Source organism: Canis lupus, chromosome 13 (genome assembly GCF_048164855.1).
Source record: "Canis lupus baileyi chromosome 13, mCanLup2.hap1, whole genome shotgun sequence".
Taxonomy (NCBI): domain Eukaryota; kingdom Metazoa; phylum Chordata; class Mammalia; order Carnivora; family Canidae; genus Canis; species Canis lupus.
Window position 1 is genome coordinate 36806133 of NC_132850.1, and position 19559 is coordinate 36825691.

Below are 19559 nucleotides of genomic sequence, written 5' to 3' on the forward strand. Positions count from 1 at the left end.
TTTTATTCATTTATTCGTGAGAGACACACACAGAGAGAGAGAGAGAGGCAGAGAGAACAGGCAAAGGAAGAAGCAGTCTCCACAGGAGCCCGACGTGGGACTTGATCCCCGGTTTCCAGGATCAGGCTCTGGGCTAAAAGTGGCACCAAACCACTGAGCCACCTGGGCTGCCCTGCAAACATAATCTTAAATACATTTAGCTATCAAATCCAAACAGAAAGAAGATGTATAGGCAGAATTGTTATACTGGTTTTTATTTAGATTCTGACTATATTTTACTCTGTGGCTCACTGTTTATAAAATTAGGACAAAGAACAAACCAAATGTTACTGCCAGAATACATTTCATACATTCTAAAGAGATTAAATATTTAAGTATTGATTATTTAATCTTCCCTGGTTGTAAAATGAAAGTTGACTGGGGTTAGGATGGCTGTCCTTCCAAATGATGGCAGAGCTTCAGTGTTCTCTATAACTCATGATTCTATTATGCTATGCTCTTCCATCTATGAAACAGGGTGGGGAAGAAAGTAGACCCAAAGAACACTGGGAAAAAAAAAAGGAAAACAACAACAACAACAAATAAGGAACACTGGAAGTAGTGTTCTATATTACTCAAAGAGTTCTCATGTGGTCATCTATATCTTGATGGAAAATTCTGTATAATGAGGGAACCCTATATTGGCTGGTCCCAATTTCTGAGAATATGATTGTCAGCAGTCTTTATAGAATCACCAAATCTTAGACTTTTAATGGGTCTTAAGAGTTCATCTTGTTTTAAGTTTGAGGAAACAAGTTTTAAGAAGTTAAACGAACTTTCCAAATTTGCATGACCAGTAAGTTAGAGGTAGAGTTTGGGCTGGAATCCCAATAAGATAAATGCAGGAAGGGTGCATAGCATAGTGCCTTGCTCATAGCTAATGTTCAACAAATGTTCACTATTATTTTTCTATTAGACTGTATGCTCAAAGAGAACAGGAACCTCATCTATTCACTATTAGAGCTTAATAAATATTTGCTAAAGGAAAAAACAAATCAATCACATCCCCCTCCCATTAATAGAGAGTGGGGGAGTGGAAACCTTTTTCCAAGTCTGTAGGTGTATTACACCTAATAAAAACAAGGTATTTCATTACATCATTAAGAGCATTCGAGTTTTCTTAAGCAGAAAATAATACAGTTGTATTAAAAGATGCCAGTGAAGTAGTTTGTAAATTTAGAGAGCTACCAAATATATGTAATATTGACAACCAGTTGTTATTTCCACTAAACTGGCTATCTTTGGACTAAATTTTTTGTTTTTGATAGTAAATACCATTTTTCTCTGAAGTACTTTTCTTTATTGAGCACTATACATTTGAAAAGTTTTCTTCTATTATTTAGCCAAATTGTCAGGTAAAAGGACGGAAATATGTATGTAATTTTAGATAAGATTTATAAGTTTTTTAACATTTACTTTTTAAGATAGTTTATGAGATTAAATACAGTGTTATCAAGAACCGAAACACTGGTTTCAGAAATCAGGACTTAAAATTTTCTCTTCGTTGTAATGCATATTTTGGTCAGTATGAATTATAGAACAATAAAAAGCCTTAGATACTAGTCAAGAATGTCTTGGCAAGATAAGGCATCTAATTTGCTTTAATAGTAAATATAAAGCCATTTAGAATTTGAAGATAGTAATGTCTTTACTTAGGGCAGTGACATTTTCCTTTGTTTATATTTTCCTGGTATTTGAAAGGAACAGGAGTCTAGAATATCAGAGAGGGCAGGGAAGAGACTTGGATGGATAGCTATTCTAAGTGCTCCCCAAATATATATCCTCCTCCTCCTCTCTACCAGTTACTGAGCATATAGTATGTGCTAGGTAATGTGCTGTGTGCTTTTCTAAAATATCATTTTACAATATCATCCTTATTTTACAGATGAAGTCTGGAGAGGTTAAGTTACCCATGCATTTGACCAGAAATCAAACCCATGTAGGTCTGAATCCAAAGCTCAAGCTCTTAAGCACTGTGAAATAGTGTTTAAAATGATTTCTGCTTAGTATTATTACATGTTAACTGGCACAGATTATTACTCGAAACTGGTATTATTACAGGAAACTGGCACAGGGATCATTTTAGTGACTAGAGACTTCCTTTTTAGATTACTAAGACAAGAAGCATCCATAAGAAAGGATTATGTCATGTTTTTTTTTTCTTTTTGTTATTTGCCTCTTTTCCTTATAGTAGGATGGCCTTGCTTTTGCTCAGCCAGTCTCCTGCCCTGGCCAGGACATTCAGTGCCATCTTTATTAGGAATTATTATAGAAGACCAATGCTTTGATATATTAAGAATGTCATAGGGCAGCCTGGGTGGCTCAGCGGTTTAGCACCGCCTTCCGCCCAGGGCCTGATCCTGGAGACCTGGGATCAAATCCCACATCAGGCTCCCTGCATAGAGTCTGCTTCTCCCTCTGCCTGTGTCTCTGCCTCTCTCTCTCTCTCTCATGAATAAATAAATAAAATCTTCAAAAAAAAAAAAGAATGTCATAGACTAAGCCTCCCATTTCCTCAAAAATTCCTTATACTTGGTTTGAATAGATTCTTAGAAGCATTCAAGGATTTTGAACTTACCATATGAATATTTCATTCCACAGAATGCTTTGGAGTTTCCTAATACCTGTTCTTTACATTCACATTTACCTGCATAAAGTAAATGAAAAATAGTGTTAGTTATTTAGAAACAAAGAAAAAAAACAGCAAGTAAATCCATGTAGCATAACTCATTTTTTTAAATTGAAGTATAATTAAATACACTGTTTTATTAGTTTCAGATGTCAGGTAGTATAACTTTTTAAGGCTTGAGTGATTCATACAACATAATCCATAAATACTAATAAACTTTAAAAAGTCATTCAAACAAAGTAGTGTCACTTTCTGAACAGAGTTAGTTATCATTCAATACAGTATTGATTTAAAAGAATGTAGAAAGGTGGAAACTGATATATTTTAATACTTTTAACTTATGTTATGATAGATATAGTCCAGTATTAAGAGTCCATTCAGAGAAATGAACAACTGAATGGGTAAGCTATAGAAAAGACAATTGTCTTTTTACAATTAATGTCCACCATGGCAAAAGTCAAATGTAGTAAAATAATCAAGCAGTCCTTTGAAGGTAATGCCATCCAATTTAACAGTATTTATTGAGCACCTATTATGTGTAGGACATGATGCTATATACACAGGGGTATATAAAGCAATATGCAATTCTTGCCTGGAGACTTACAGCTCAGTAACGTGAGTAAAGCAAGCGTACAAACAGCAATAAGCATTCTAAGATAGGTATAACATACTTGGGGGGGGAGAGCTGCATGTTTGGGAAGATGGGAAAAGGATCTTCATGCCTGAAGATGGATTTGAAATGGACTCTGAAGAATATGTAGGATGTTTACTCCCAACAGCTTAAATTATGTATTACAGTTATTGTGTGTGATACATTTGCCAGGCTCTGTAGAAGACTTTAAAAATGCCTTTGTATATAGTTTTTATATAGCATTCTCATTCATTTATCTGCTTCCTCTCTAAACTGTGAACCTTGAGGACAATGGTTATGTCTTATTTATCTTTATAGTCCCAGAACCCATTAGGAATAGGATTTCCATTCTTACTTAACAGATATTTCATCCTTCCCTTTCTGCCCTCACACATTACATTTCATAGGCATTGAATGGCATAAAAGTAGGTAACATTTACCAAGGAGCACATTAAAATGTGCCCCGCACTATTTTAAGTGTTTTATACTCATTTACTTGTCTAAGATCTAACATAGAAATTTAACAAGGACAAGAATACAGAGATAAAAGAGCAAGGAAGAAATGTAAGGGAGAGGGCAGAGTGTGTTCGTGGAAGAGTCAGTGGTTCTCTTTTTCCTGAGTACAGATTGAGTTGTGAATAGTAGATGCATCATGGAGGAGCTTGACTGATACACAATTAGGGCCTGAATTTAATTTGTCAGAGAAAAGATATTTTTTTAAAAATTTGAGTATAGTCCACACACAATGTTACATTAGTTTCAGGTGTACAACACAGTGATTCAATAAGTCTATATGTTATGCTACATTCACCACAAGTGTAGCTACCAACTGTCACCATGCAGTGCTATTACAATACCATTGACCATATTCCTTATGCTGTGTCTTTATTCTCACGACTTATCATTTCATAACTGGAAGCCTGTATCTCCTGCTCCCCTTAACCCATTTTGCTCATTGATAAAGGGGAGTTTTCAAAACTTATCAGATTAAAGAAGTTACATGAATTAAAACTATCTATCTATCTATAAATATTAACCTGGCATTACTGTATCAGAAGTATTGGAATATGGAAGTAGGGACCAATTAGAAGCTGATGAAATTGATGATAGCAACAGTAACTGAATTGAGTGCCAACTATAAGCCATAAACTATATAAGGAACTTTATCCATATGATCTTAATATTTATAATAACCTTATGACAGCAGAGTATTTTCTTTTTCTTTTTTAAGATTTTATTTATTTATTCATGAGAGACACACAGAGAGAGAGAGGAGAGACACAGGCAGAGGCAGAAGCAGGCTCCATACAGGGAGCCCGACATGGGACTCCATCCTGGGTCTCCAGGATCACACCCTGGGCTAAAGGCGGCGCTAAACCGCTGAGCCACCCGGGCTGCCCTACAGTAACCTTATGAGATAGGCATTATTTACAAATGAAAAAATAAAGGCTCAGAGAAGTTAATCAGCTTGTCCAAGGCAGTGTAACTAGCCAGATTTTTAGCCTGGGTCTGGGAGAATCTGAAACCCCTGATCTTTCCACTGTCCTGTGTCTCTAAGTCAGATGAAATGTGGGTCTGAACTGAAGAGGTGATTGTAGGTCTAGAAAGGAAGAACTATTAAGGGAGGCTGCAGAGTTAGGGTCTAGAGATCTTGTCAATGGATTGGAAGAGGAAGCCTAAGAATGAACTTGAAGTTTTCTGCCAAGGTGAGAGGAGATTGAAGTATTACTAACAAAATAGGCAAGTTAGGAGGAGAGCATTTCAGGAGTGTATAATTTGAGTATTTTGTTTTTGTTTTTGTTTTTGTTTTTTGGTAGCAATCAGAGGTTTAACTTAATTGTTGAAAGGATATGCATGCAGTAGCTTGCAGAGAGGAGAAAAAGCTGAAGAACCAGGACTCAGAAAAGACAAGAATCGGGAGAACAGCAGAGATCTAGATGGCAGGAACTGTCGTGCAGTCCCTCTCATGCATTTGCCATTGAAATCATGAACTGTGACCATTTTCAGACTTTGTCACTTTTGGCTCAAGACTTAAATTCTGGGGCGAGCACATCTGATTGGCCTGGCCAAGACTATATTAAATGGAGGGGGGGGAGGGAGAAGGATGGCTCCCCAGAGTAAAACTGGGTTGTGCTACTTCAGAAATAGCAAGAATAAAGGGGAAATAGATCTGGTTAGGCAAAAACAGCAAAGGTCTAGAATGAGGAGAATATAAAGAATCAGAGTTGCTGACAGAACATCCACGTGGAAATGAGGGTATGATTCTGGTGAGACGAGGTTGGGTAGACATGGTGATGTGGCAAATAGTGACACATTGGCTCTAACTAAAGCTGCTCTAGAAACTAGAGAATGACATGTGCAAGTGGAAAATCACAGTGGAATTAGGTAGTAGGAATGAGAAATCTAAAGTGCTTAAAATGAGCTGTTGTGATCTGTTAAATAATATTGCATATAATCTAAACACAGCAGAGAGGGTTACTCATTCAGAAACTGGAGTAACCTAAATAGATAGCCTGCAGCCTTTGATAATTCCACCAAGGCAGGAGAGTACAGTAACTACTGTGCTAAAAACTCTCATTTGGAACTCCAAATGGCATATATTATTACTCAACTTACGTTCTCCTTTGTAGTCCTTCAGCCAACAAGAACATACAAAGTTCTGTTATTTGAAGATCTTTCTGTGGTTGCTTTCCAACACTTCCTTTTCATATGTTAAGAAATCATACATTAAAATTGTTTTTTTTAATAGATTACTATTGTAATAATTTTTTTAAAAAAGATTTCATTTATTTATTTGAGAGAGAGAGGGGCAGGGAGGGGCAGTGGGGGAGGGAGTGGGATAAGTAGACTGCATGCAGCACAGTGTTGTGGCACTCAGTTTCACAGTCTTGAGATCAGGACCTGAGCTGAAACCAAGGGTCTGATGCTTAACCACCTGAGCCACCTAGGCATCCTTAAAATTTGTTTTTGAATGAATCTTTGTTGATCAGGCTTTAACTCAGATGTGTTTTCTTTTTTTTTAAATTTTTTTGTTTCATTTATTTATTTATTTATTTAAAGATTTTATTTATCTATTCATGAAAGACAGAGGGAGAAACAGGCTCCATGCAGGAAGCCTGACGCGGGACTCGATCCCGGGTCTCCAGGGTAATACCCTGGGCTGAAGGCAGCACTAAACCACTGAGCCATCCGGGCTGCCCCTAGTTTTATTTATTTATTCATGAAAGACACAGAGAGAGAGAGAGGCAGAGACCCAGGCAGAGGGAGAAGCAGGCTCCCTGCAGGGAGCCTGATGTGGGACTTGATCCTGGATCTACAGGATCACGCCCGGGGCTGCAGGCGGTGCTAACCGCTGAGCCACCCGGGCTGCCCTCAGATGTGTTTTCTTAAAGGAAATCTGGAAGGGGAGAAAAATCTAATTAGTTAATATTGGGTTATTAGAACACTGTTTACAGTTCTGCAGTACTGGTTAAAACCAGTTTTCTTGTACAAATTCTATGGAACTATTTGAAGCCAGTTTTGTCTACAAGTTCTATGGTACTATTTAAAGCCAAATTTGTGCACAGGAGGTGAATTTTACATCTAATGTTCTCCATCTCATAAGTGGTAGAAATTAAGGGTATCTTATTGGTATAGTGCATTATGCTTCTAGTTTTGGAAACTTATGGTAGGTAAATAGGTAGGTAGGCACATATATTTGAGGATGAGCTATGGTGCTTATAAAACTGATTATCACCTTTTTTGCTTTAAAAAGGTGCCACAAGCACGGCAGTATTCTATACCCAATGGCACTATTGCCATTTAGCAGGAAACTGAACAATGGCTTCCTCAATCTGGGGCTCCTCCAGATGAATTTCGGAGACTCTCTAGGGGGTATCACAGACCTAACAGCTGTTGTGGGTGTGAGTCTGGAGTGATTCCGATTGCCAGCACATTATGTGCTTAATTGATGTGTCACCAGCTCCCTAGTAACATGATTGGCTTAATGAATGTCCTATGGTCCTACATACTTGATTTTTTACAGATTTGGCTTAGCAGGCAAAGTTGAATAATTATGAAAATCATTGTGTTAGAAAAATAAAACTCCCACAAGTGGTTAAAGTTAAAACTATAGAATTCAGACTATTTAGCATTGAGGCAAAAAATTAATAATGGGAAAGATTTTTTCTTTTTGAAGTGATAAGAGAGATAAATATGGCTACTTTGCATTCCTTTATCTTTCCCACCTTCTTTCCTGTAGTGAACTAAAATGAAACCATTAGGAGAATGATCATAAGATTATGTTAAGTGAGGGACGTCTGGACGGTTCAGTGGTTGTCTGCCTTTGGCTCAGGTCCTGATCCTGGGATCTGGGATCGAGTCCCGCATCCGGCTTCTTGTGGGGAGTCTGCTTCTCCCTCTGCTTATGTCTCTGCCTCTCTCTGTCTCTCAAGAACAAGTAAATAAAATCTTAAAAAAAAGATTATTAAGTGAAAAAATACATGATACAGAATTGCAAATACTAGTGTTTCTCAAATTTGGGTTGATTCTTGAGGAGTCCATAAGTTCTGCATGAAAATGTATTAAAATTGTGGTTTCTTATTTGGCCCCAGTTGCTCTTGTCTCCTTGCTGACCTCAGGGCTTTTGCACTTGCTGCATCTTATACCTAAACTCTCCTTCTTCTTTTATCTGTATGCTTACTCTCTTACCTTTTTCAGTTTTTTTTTTCCTCATACATCACCTTTTACAGGACTTTCCTTGATCACTCTATTTAAAAGTATGCCCCTGCTGACCACTTATTATCTCCCTCCCTACTTTATTTCTCTATAATATTAGGCAACATGATACTAAATATTTTATTTATCCATTAATTGTCTTCCTCCACAAGAATGTAAGCTCCTTGGAGGCTGGGCTTTTTATCTGTTCTGTTCTATTACTATATTTATAGTACCGGCATATGTTACGGGTATTCAATAAATATTTGTTGGATAGAGGAAGGAATTTATAAGAAATTATAATTAGTGAGAAAATGACAAACTGGGAATACACAGAAAAAGAGATCTGACGGGCCAAGAAAGCATGAAAGTTACTAAAACTGTTAGTAATCAGGAAAATGTAATTTAAAATGGTGAGGTACCATTTCATACTCATCAGATTGGCAAAAGTTGAGAGATTTGATAATGTTAACTTAGAAGCCCAAAAATATTAAATGAGTTGAATTGTGGCTGAGTTAGTGAGGTAGAATGGTGGTTGGCCCCTTGTATGTGTTATACAAAAATTTGTGAAATAAATACAGAATATCAGTGAGGATGTGAAACAACAGGATGTCATTCTTTGCTGGTGGAATGCAAATCTGTATAACCACTTTGGAGAGGTATTTGGCAATATGTGGTAAATTTGATTTAAAAAAAAAACAACTTATGGGCAGCCCGGGTGGCTCAGCGGTTTAGTGCCGCCTTTAGCCCAGGGCCTGATCCTGGAGTACTGGGATCAAGTCCCACGTCGGGCTCCCTGCATGGAGCCTGCTTCTCCCTCTGCCTGTGTCTCTGCCTCTCTCTCTGTGTCTCTCATGAATAAATAAATAAAATCCTAAAAAAAAAAAAAACAACTTATGACCCAACAATGGCTAGGTTGTACCCTAGGAGAAGGATCAGCAAACATTTTCCAAAAGGGTAGATAATAAATGTGTTGGGCTTTATGGTCTAAGAGACACAATTAAAGACATTATGTAGGTATTTATATAACTATTAAAACTAAATCTTAGAGCAGGTAGCTTGTGGGTTGTAGAAAAACAGTTGGCAGGCCAGATTTGGTTTGAGGGCCAGTTTACCAGCCCCTGCTCTAGTGAAGCTCCTCTTCTTAAGTGCACAAAGTCACATTTAAGAGAACATTCATTATAGCATTACATATAACAGTGGAAAATTGGAAATGTTCTAAATGGCAAATAATGAGAGAATAAAAAGTGGCATATTCAAATAATAGGATGCATAAATCTAAAAAAATACATATTTAGGTCACAAGAAGTTTTAAAGTAAGGGTAAGTTATGTACATCCAATTTTAAAAACACTCTATTTAGGGGATCCCTGAGTGGCTCAGCGGTTTAACGCCTGCCTTCGGCCCAGGGCCTGATCCTGGAGACCCGGGATCGAGTCCCATGTCAGGCTCCCTGCATGGAGCCTGCTTCTCCCTCTGCCTGTGTCTCTGCCTGTCTCTCTCTCTCTGTCTCTCATAAATAAATAAAATCTTTAAAAAAATAAAAACACTCAAAAAAAATAAAATAAAAACACTCTATTTACATATGTAGTAAAAACATGAAAATTAATGATAATACCAAAATTCAGGTTAGTGGTTATTCTGTGGAGTAAGGGAGGCTAGTGGAGTTGGAGATTGGTACAGGTCTTCAAATGTATCTGTAACACTTTAAAATTTAAATAAAAATATGAAAAAATTATGGAAAAACTTAAAATTTGGTAATACTAGCAGGTGTGTATATGAGTGTTCACAATACATTTTTGGCATTTGTAAGGTTTAATAAAAAGAATTTTTTGGTGACCATTTCACACAACTACTGAATCATTACACCTAAACTAATATTTTTTTTTAAAAAGACTTTATTTATTTATTCATGAGAGACACATAGAGAGAAAGAGGCAGAGACACAGGCAGAGGGAGAAGCAGGCTCCATGCAGGGAGCCCAACGTAAGACTTGATTCCAGGTCTCCAGGATCAGGCCCTGGGCTGAAGGCGGCGCTAGACTGCTGAGCTACCCGGGCTGCCCCAACTAATATGTTATATGTCAATTATACCCCAATAAAAGTTTTAAAAAAATTTATTGTAAGTTTCATTTGGATCATTTGGGGAGCACTTTACAATCAAATGCTGACACAAGATTTCATGCCCACATTTGTGTTTGTGTTATGGAGCAAGCTGGTGCAGAATAGAACCACTTGAGTTTCTATAAGAAAAGAATAGGGACAGGATGAACACAGAAACCATGTATTCACACCAATATCGTGGCATGCTCATCAAAAAAGGAACAAATAAAACATCATAGGAAAACTGAGTCAGAGGAAATAGTAGCATAGACTTGATAGACTCAAAGAACCATCTTTATACAGGAAAGAGTGTTTTGGCTTCAAGTATAGATCATCTTTCATGTTCAATTAATGGTGTTAATTTGAATTTTAATAGTTTTGTTATTTATAATTATAATATAATATAATTAGTTTATAATTATAAATTATAATTAGTTTATAAAATTATTTTTGCTTTCTAGTTTTAAAAAAGATATAAACATAAGGAATTCATACTTAGCTTTGTGTATATTAAGTTATACTAGGTCTGCAAGAATATTTTTCCTTTAAATGGATTTCTACATTTCCAAACTTGATATATTTATTAGCTCTCCCCTGTGTAAAACAGTATGAAAACATTAACAGTTTGGGTAATGAGATTTGGGTATATTTTTACTGCGATGTTTTGCATTTTCCAGATTTTCTATATTAATTAGATATGTTACTTTAGGGCAGCCTGGGTGGCTCAGCGGTTTAGCGCCAACTTCAGCCCAGGGTGTGATCCTGGAGACTCGGGATCGAGTCCCACATCGGGCTCCCTACATGGAGCCTGCTTCTCCCTCTGCCTGTGTCTCTGCCATTCTCTCTCTCTCTCTCTCTCTCTGTGTCTCTCATGAATAAATAAATAAAATCTTCATTAAAAATGATATGTTACCCTAACAATCATAAAATAAACAAAAGCTTGTTAAAATACTCCTAAACTAACTCCTCAATAGTTTTATGCTTATGGGCAGCAGGAGGGGGTCACTACTTTATTAACCTCAGGACTAAAGAGTTCCCCTCATAGGATCCAAGAGTTGTTTCTTTGTTTGTCACGAATTGCTGTTACTCCAGACCAGACCTGGAAATATGATATCTGGTTATATCTATTGTCTTACCTGAGTGTCGAAGTGCAGAAAATCCTTGCTCATCCTCCCACTCCCAGGTTGGTTCGCTTTTATTGTGAGTGGAATGGAAGTCAGGAATTTCATGATACCAGTCTATGTCTGCGCCGCTAATAAAATTGAAAATGATGAAGTTAAGGGCTTTCTTAGAATCTGAATGAAATGAACACATATATGGAGACTTCAAACTAATCAGGTACCTTCCCATCCTTTGTAGTTTTCAGAAAGAGTGTTTTAGGGGCCTATACCACCCTCTAGAATCTTGCAAGAACAAATGACTCTGCAATTTGACAAAGATTCTTTAAAGAGCTGTGCAAATACATCTTTGCTCCCCTGACAATATTCAAGATTTTCCACATTGCTACCAGATCTTCCAAAGAATCTGAAGGACACACAGAGCAAGAGCCATGAGCATTCACCTGCTGATACAGTCTCCTGTGAGTGGGTCACAGCTCCCTGCGCAGTCACAGGGCCTGCAGCCATAGTCTCCGAAGCCCCAGTACCCCACCATACACCTGTCACAGTGTGGCCCTGCCACCCCAGGCTTGCAAGGGCAGTCACCATTGCTGGGGTCACAGAAGGTCACTGAGCTGAAAGGAAGAGCAGCTGATCCAACTGGATGACAGGAACACACTACAACAGAGAAGACACACAAAGACCAATGAGTATCTGGTTATCTATGATCTGTGAAGATCAATCCTGAAATGATTTCCCTTCACCACCCACTGTGCCTCTAAGGCTCCCCCTTTAGCCAGTTGGTATATGCTCAGAGAATGAAACTTAATTAAATTACAGATGAGAAGATAAAATCAGGAAAGTACATTTGCTGCAAAATGAAATACATTATTTATTCTAAATTAGAAGGCATTAAATGTGAATGGCTTTTGCTTGGGGTGTTGAGAATGAATCAGCAAAGAAGACAAAAAAGGAGCAGCTAGCCAGAAAGGAAACAAATCATGAGAGTATGGTGTTCTGGAAGTTAAAGTTTCAACATCAGGTAGGCAGCATCAACTGTGTTAAATGCTGCTAGTCCCAAAAAGATGGAGATTGGGAATATATTTTTGCATTTGACAACATGAAGACCACTGGTGTCCTTGATAGGAACAGTTTCACTGTAAATATGAGTGGTGAACCTATCTGAGGAGGATTCAAGAGATGGGAGTAGAGGAATTTGCCTTTCTTCTAGAAGGGCACAGAAATGTGGTGGTAGCTAAAACTGGATGAGGGTATGAATGGAAGTGAAGATTTGAGTTTTTGTTTTGTTTATTTAAGATGAGAGAGAGAGAGAGAGACACAGGCAGAGGGATAAACAGGCTCCATGCGGTGAGCCCGATGTGAGACTCAATCCCGGGACTCCAGGATCATGCCCTGGGCCAAAGGCAGGCACCAAACCGCTGAGCCACCCAGGGATCCCTCTGTTTATTTAAGATGAGAGAAATTAGAAATTGCAACAGGTTTGATGTTGATGGGAATGATCCAATAAAAAGGGGAAAACTGATGACCAGAAGAAAGCTGGGAGCACTGTTGGAGGATATTTAAGCATACGTGTGCTTAAATATACGTGTGCTTAAATCCTATACCAGATAGGATCTGGTATAGAACTGAGAATGGTGCCAGAAGAAAAGGTACTGGCTGTGGATAGGAACATGATCAGTTCATGGTAACAGGATGCAGGGCAGAGCTTATGGACTCAGATGTAGGAAAGTGGACAAATGAAGTCATGGGAGCTGGTGGAAGTTTTCTTTTCTGATTGCTTGTATTTTCTAGATGAAATAGGAGGCAAAGTCATCAGGTGAAGATGAAGAGTGTCAGTGGGAGAGTGAACGACAGACATTGAAAGCGAAGTATAATTTCTAGGCACATAAAGGCCGCACTTGAGGTTAGTCATTATGAATTTATAGTGATACAGCCAAGAGGGTTCAGATTTGAGATGGGAAGAAAGCTGGGTTTACTTTGCATGGTGTTATAGACTGGTACCCCCAGATTCATATGTTGAAGCCTAGTCTCCAGTGTGATGGTATCTGGAGGTGGGGTCTTTGGGAGGTTTGGATGTGGTCTTGAGGGTGATGACATTGGTGCCCTTATAAGGAGATGAAAAGCTCAGTGCTCTCTTCTCTGTGAAGGATGTGGGGCTACAAGGAGAAGTTGGCAGTCTACAACCTAGAAGAGAGCTCTCACCAGCACCCAACTGTCCTGAATGTCGGTTTCCTCAGTAGGGTATCTAGGTCTCATGGAGATTTCATGAGAATGAAATGATTTTTAAATGAAATTACTTCAGCAAGATACATAGCACAGTCTGACACCTCCTAGGCTAATTCTTCCTGCTAAGTTCCTCTCAACTGATAACACTCTAGATCCCATTTCTCCTTCATCCCCTTGGAAACATTTATTGATTAATTTGTCATTAAAATCACAGTTTGGCTTCAGTTTGGCCTCAAATCTCAACTACTGACTATGTGACTTTGGCAAGATACCTAGCTTCTCATTATCACAGTTTTCTTGTCTTTAAAATGGAAATGAGAACCACGTCTATCTTCATATGATTGCTGTATGGATAAAAGGAGATCATGTATGTAGTGTATGGCTACATTAGTGTAGTGTCTGGCATATGGTTAATTAATAGTGAACTAATAATTTAATTCAATAAATAATTCTTGTAGAAGTATAGGATCTATGCTTGTGTAAGTAATGGTGCCAGCCCTCAAGGAATTCATGGTCTTGTTGGGGAAATGGAGGAGTAAATAAAAACTTTCCATACACTGTGCCTAGACACTCTAATAGAGGCCTGTGCCTGCTATGGGAGCACAGAAAAGGGAACACAGGTTGAGGGAATTACATGGAAATTGTTTTTTAAAAAATTGTATTTAAATTCAATTAACTAACATAGGATGTATTATTAGTTTCAGAGTCAGAGTTCAGTGATTCATGAATTGCATATAACAGCCAGTGCTTGTTACTTTAATGCCCATCATTCTGTTACTCCATCCCTCCACTCAGTAACTCTTACTTTGTTTCCTATGGTTAAGAGTCTTGGGGCACTTGGGTGGCTTGAGTGTCTGTCTTCTGCTCAGGTATTGATCCTGGGGTTCCGGGATCGAGTGTTGCCTTGGGCTCTCCACAGGGGGCCTGCTTATCCCTCTGCCTATCCCTCTGCTTATCCCTCTGCCTCTCTCTGTGTGTCTCTTATGAATAAATAAAAAAAATCTTTAAAAAAAAGGGAGTCTCTTATGGCTTGTCTCTCTCTGATTTCATCATATTTTATTTTTTCCTCCTTTCCCCTATTATCCTCTGTTTTGTTTCTCGAATTCCACATATGAGTTAAATCCTATGCTAATTGTCTTTCTCTGATTGACTTATTTTGCTTAGCATACTATCCTCCAGTTCTATCCTCATTGTTGCAAATAGCAAGATTTCACTTTTTTTGATGGCTGAGTAATATTCCATCATATATATTTATCCACTCATCTGTCGCTGGACATCTGGGCTCTTTCCACAGTTTGGCTACTGTGGACATTGCTGCTATAAACATTGGGGCTCAGGTGCCCCTTTGGATCACTACATTTGTATCTTTGGGGTAGATACCTGGTAGTGCAATTGCTGGGTCATAGGGTAGCTCTGTTTTTGATTCTTGAGGAACCCCTACACTATTTTCCAGTGTAGCTGTACCAGTTTGCATTCCCACCAACAGTGTAAGAGGGTTTCCCTTTCTCCACATCCTCGCCAACATTTGTTGTCTCCTGACTTGTTAATTTTAGTCATTCTGACTGGTGTGAGGTGGTGGTATCTATTGCGGTTTTTATTTGTATTTCCCTGATGCCAAGTGTTGTTGAACATTTTTTTTCATGGGTCTGTTGGCCATTTGTATGTCTTCTTTAAAGAAATGTCTGTTCATATCTTCTATCCATCTCTTGACTGGATCATTTATTCTTTGGGTGTAAGTTTGTAAGTTCTTAATAGATTTCAGATACTAGCCCTCTATCTGATAAAACATTTGCAAGTATCTTTTCCCATTCTTTCGGTTGTCTTCTGGTTTTGCCAACTGTCTCCTTTGCTATGCAAAACGTTTTTATCTTGATGAAGTCCTAATTGTTCATTTTTGCCTTTGTTTCCCTTGCCTTTGGAGATGTGTCTAGCAAGAAGTTGCTGCGGCTGAGGTCAAAGAGGTTGCTGCCTGTGTTTTCCTCTAGGATTTTGGTGGATTCCTGTCTCACATTTAGGTCTTTTAAAAAAATATATTTAATTTATTTATTCATGAGAGACACAGAGAGAGAGAGAGAGGCAGAGACACAGGCAGAGGGAGAGCTAGGCTCTATTCAGAGAGGCCGATGTGGGACTCCATCCCGGGCCTCCAGGATCAGGCCTTGGGCGGAAGGCGGTGCTAAACCACTGAGCCACCCAGGCTGCCCCACATTTAGGTCTTTCATCCATTTTGAGTTTATTTTTCACGTGGAAATTCTAAAGGAGGGGTCATTTAGATACCTGAGCTGATCCTAAAAGATGAGTAGGAGTTTGCAAGCTGAAAAGGAGAAGGAAGATAGTCATATATCTCAGTCTTCAGATACTCTTCCCACTGCATTTATTTTAGATAATTAAACAAAATTTAATGGTGGGAAAAACACACACCACAAAATGCAGCATCTTTATCATTTTTAACTGAATAGTTCATCCCTACTGCATTTTGTTTCTGCATTATATGTGGAAGCTTTCATTGCTCCCTGAAAATGTGAAGCTCTTTCCTGACATGGTGCCCCTTATCATTCCTACATTGCCTTTCCCAGCTTGTCCATCTGGACCCTGACATGCTTCCTTGTCCCCCTCCCTCCAGACAGTTTAGCACTCTCTCCTCTGTGCTGCCTCTCCTTTTAGTATATATTTCTATTTTGTGTGCATTATAGTACATCATTATTTGTATGCCTGTTTCCTCTACTAGTAGGCTCTGGACTCATTGACAGAAGGATCTTTATCTTCTTCCTCTTCTTCCTCCTTCCTCCTCCTCACCCTCTTCTTCCTCCTTCCTTCTCCTCGACCTCTTCTTCTTCTTCTTCTTTCTTCTTCTTCTTCTTCTTCTTCTTCTTCTTCTTCTTCTTCTTCTTCAAGATTTAACTTATCCATTTGAAACAGAGGGAGGGACAGAGAGCGTGTGCACAAGTGAGGGGAGGGGCAGAGGGAGAAGCAGATTCCTCCCTGAACAGGGAGCCCAACGCGGGGTTTGATCCCAGGACCCTTAGGATCATGACCTGAGCCAAAGGCAGATGCCCAGCTGACTGACCCACCCAGGGACCCCAGATCTTTATCTGCTTATTTTTGTTTTCCAGTCCGCAGAACAATGTTTGGTATATAGTAGAAGTCCACATCAGCATTTGTGAAAAGGACCTGAAGGACATTCCCTGCTGTAGGTATCATATGTGAAAGGCAGGGCCTTTTTGAAGAGTGTGAGAACTGTAGAATATACATTGAGTGGAAAGCAGTCGAAGCTCATAAGGCAGAGGAAAAAAGTCACAGGGTTAGGGTTGAAGCTGGATTGTAGAAGGGACTAACCCAAGAGGTTGAATTTTGTCCTGTGGGTATAAAGAGCCATAGGAAGTAACACTTTAAAAAATCAGAATTATGACATGGATATAATTTAATTTTGAAGATACTTGAGTGGCATTGTGTGAAACAGACTAGAGTAGGGGGAGGCTGATGGCAGGGAAACGAAAGAAATGAGAGAGAACAAGGAATGGGACTAAGAGAGGAGATGCCAGACAGGAGGAAAGGTTGGATGCGAAAAGCCTCTATCTTTAGATTGAAATGATAGGATTTGGAGGTCATCTTGATGTGAGGCAAGAAACCACTGTTGAGAGACAAAGAGAAATTGAGGAAGATTTTCACATGTCTAGCTTATAGGAGTGAATGACCAATATTTCTCTTAAGTTAGCAAGGCACTGTTGACTTGTTATTTGTTTTTAAAATTAACTAGGAAACAATTTGCAGAGTTGTATGCTATGTAACACAAGATGCATCAAAATGTATCAAAGTGCTATTGTGAAGACATTAAGTGAAACCACATAATCCAATATAAACACTTCATTGTTTTGAGATGACCAAATCAATAGTCACCGCCAATATTCAGTTCTAAGTCAGCCTGGTTCTTGACAGCAAATAGGGGAGCCAGAAGAAAGAGGAGGTCTTGGACTTCCATCTATTGTAATATATGGCTTCCCACTGGCACCATTATCTTTCACTCTAATAGAAAATTCAAGCCTTCCTAGGATTTAACCTCCTGTACTACCATAGACCTTAAAACCTACATATTTCAGGAATGGCCAGAGAAGAATGTGATTCTATCACATGTGCTAGTAGGTTTCTGTCAATGTGACTTTTTACGTAATTACAAGATAAAAATACCATTTGGAAACTATGCAGAACTAGCTCCAGGCAGACAGCGCTGACACTTTTCATGACATGGTTTTCAAACGGCACACCAAGGCCTGACTTGCATACCTCTCTCCTGAAGTTTGTGGAGCAGTCACTATTTGACACATGTAATCTACATTTCTTATTTTCTTCCAAAATGCAAATATATTTTCTTCTTGCTTGGGGGGGAAAAAAAAGGTCTGCCTAGATTCTGCTTCAGGTTCTGATTCTCCAAGGTATATTTCTTACTGTTTATTGATTCTAAGGTGTAACCCAACCACTTAACTTTTTACATATTCATTATGAAGAATGTCAAAGTTGCAGCCCTGTTGGCATAACATAAATCCTTGACATAAGCTTTGTCTTTTTGTTGGAAGATAATAGTAAAGATTGAACTATCATCATATACTATCATTCTGAGCTTAATTATTTTTTTTCAGTATAATTTTTGGTAAAGCTATGGTGAGTTGTCTTTATTTTTTTATTTTTTATATTAATTAATTAATTAATTAATTAATTAATTAATTTTGGTGAGTTGTCTTTAAAAGCCAAAACAGTGCTTTGGGTAGCAGCCAGGTATATTTTAAAAGCTATATGGCCTATCTAGGTATTAAATGATCCATCATTGGAATAATTATCACCCTTCCCGAGTCTCTCCCCCAAACCATTTGCCCACTGCTGCTCTCTCAATCAAATCGGCAGAATAAAATTATTGAAAATAGCATTTTAAATTCCTAAATATTGTTACAAGGTTTCTTTAATAAATGCAAATGACTAATTTTAAATAGTACATTCTGTACTGGTGTGTCCTGTTATAAGAAACCCTGAAACAATAATACAAAATATTCAAAACAGGTGAGATAGAGGAAAGGAAATGGGTACTTTTACAAAAGATTTCACAACAGGTTCCCTTAAAATAATGAATATATAATTGCTAAATATTATTCAAATTTTATTTACAGACATATGTTTGCAGTAATACATGTATGATGTGAAACACTGTCTCTCTATGGGCATTTACAGAAAAGAGTTAAAACATGGGACTGTTCTGGAGTATCTTTTACCAGGAAACATACTGTTGGTGAAACAATGGTTGAACACATTTTTAACTAACCTTGTTTTTCCTACATGGCTCTGCAATTAATACTTGTCTCAATCATAATACAGCTTGTTTGGAAATTGCCTGTAAGATCTTTTAGGAAGACAGAAAATAAAACAAAGGCGATATAACAGAATTTGTAAGGGCACCAACTTAAAAGTCAGACTAGATGAATTCAAATTCTGATCATGAGGCTTATTCTTTATAAGAGTTTGTGAAATTAACTTCCTTGTTTCAATTTTCTTATTGATGGAGTATGATTAGTAATACCTATGCAATGGGGTTGTGTGAGGATTGAACAAGATATTGTATGTAGTTAGCAGCACCAAATGCCCAGAGAATACTATTATTATTATCTGGCTGAAACATATTAGTTAAAACAATGTCCAACATGGGGCCTCGAACTCATGACCCTGAGATCAAAGTTGCATACTCTTCCGACTAAATTGGCCAGGTACCCAACATGTTAGTTTTTAAAATCCACCATTCATTCACTCATTCATTCACACCTTTGCCAAAGGGTTTTGTTTGTTTTTAAAGATTTTATTTATTTATTCATGAGAGACCCAGAAAGAAGCAGAGACATAGGCAGAGGGAGAAGCAGGCTCCCTGCAAGGAGCCTGATGTGGGACTCGATCCCAGGACCCCAGGATCAGGACCTGAGCCAAAGGAAGACACTCAACCACTGAGCCACCCAGGTGCCCCACCAAAGAGTTTTTGAACTTTAGTGTTAACATGAACTATGCCAGAGGCTGAAGATATAAAGAAGAATACAGAGTCATCACTAACTCTTCAGTCAATTAAGGGAGATATGCAAATACATAATT

General features: G+C 38.2%; 1 protein-coding gene and 1 long non-coding RNA gene across 7 annotated transcripts in view; one reads left to right on the forward strand and one right to left on the reverse strand.

Moving 5' to 3' along the window:
- Positions 1-19559, forward strand: part of LOC140602904 (uncharacterized) — a 178913-nt gene that overhangs the window by 67851 nt on the left and 91503 nt on the right. The window lies entirely within an intron of this gene.
- NTN4 (netrin 4) overlaps positions 1-19559 on the reverse strand; it is a 124336-nt gene that overhangs the window by 8861 nt on the left and 95916 nt on the right. For both annotated transcript variants that reach the window (XM_072773162.1, XM_072773161.1), the window contains exons 6-8: positions 11657-11870; positions 11232-11347; positions 2618-2686 (exon numbers count right to left, since the gene is read on the reverse strand). In XM_072773162.1, the coding sequence (XP_072629263.1) occupies positions 2618-2686; positions 11232-11347; positions 11657-11870 (399 nt within the window). The remainder of the gene's footprint in view (positions 1-2617; positions 2687-11231; positions 11348-11656; positions 11871-19559) is intronic.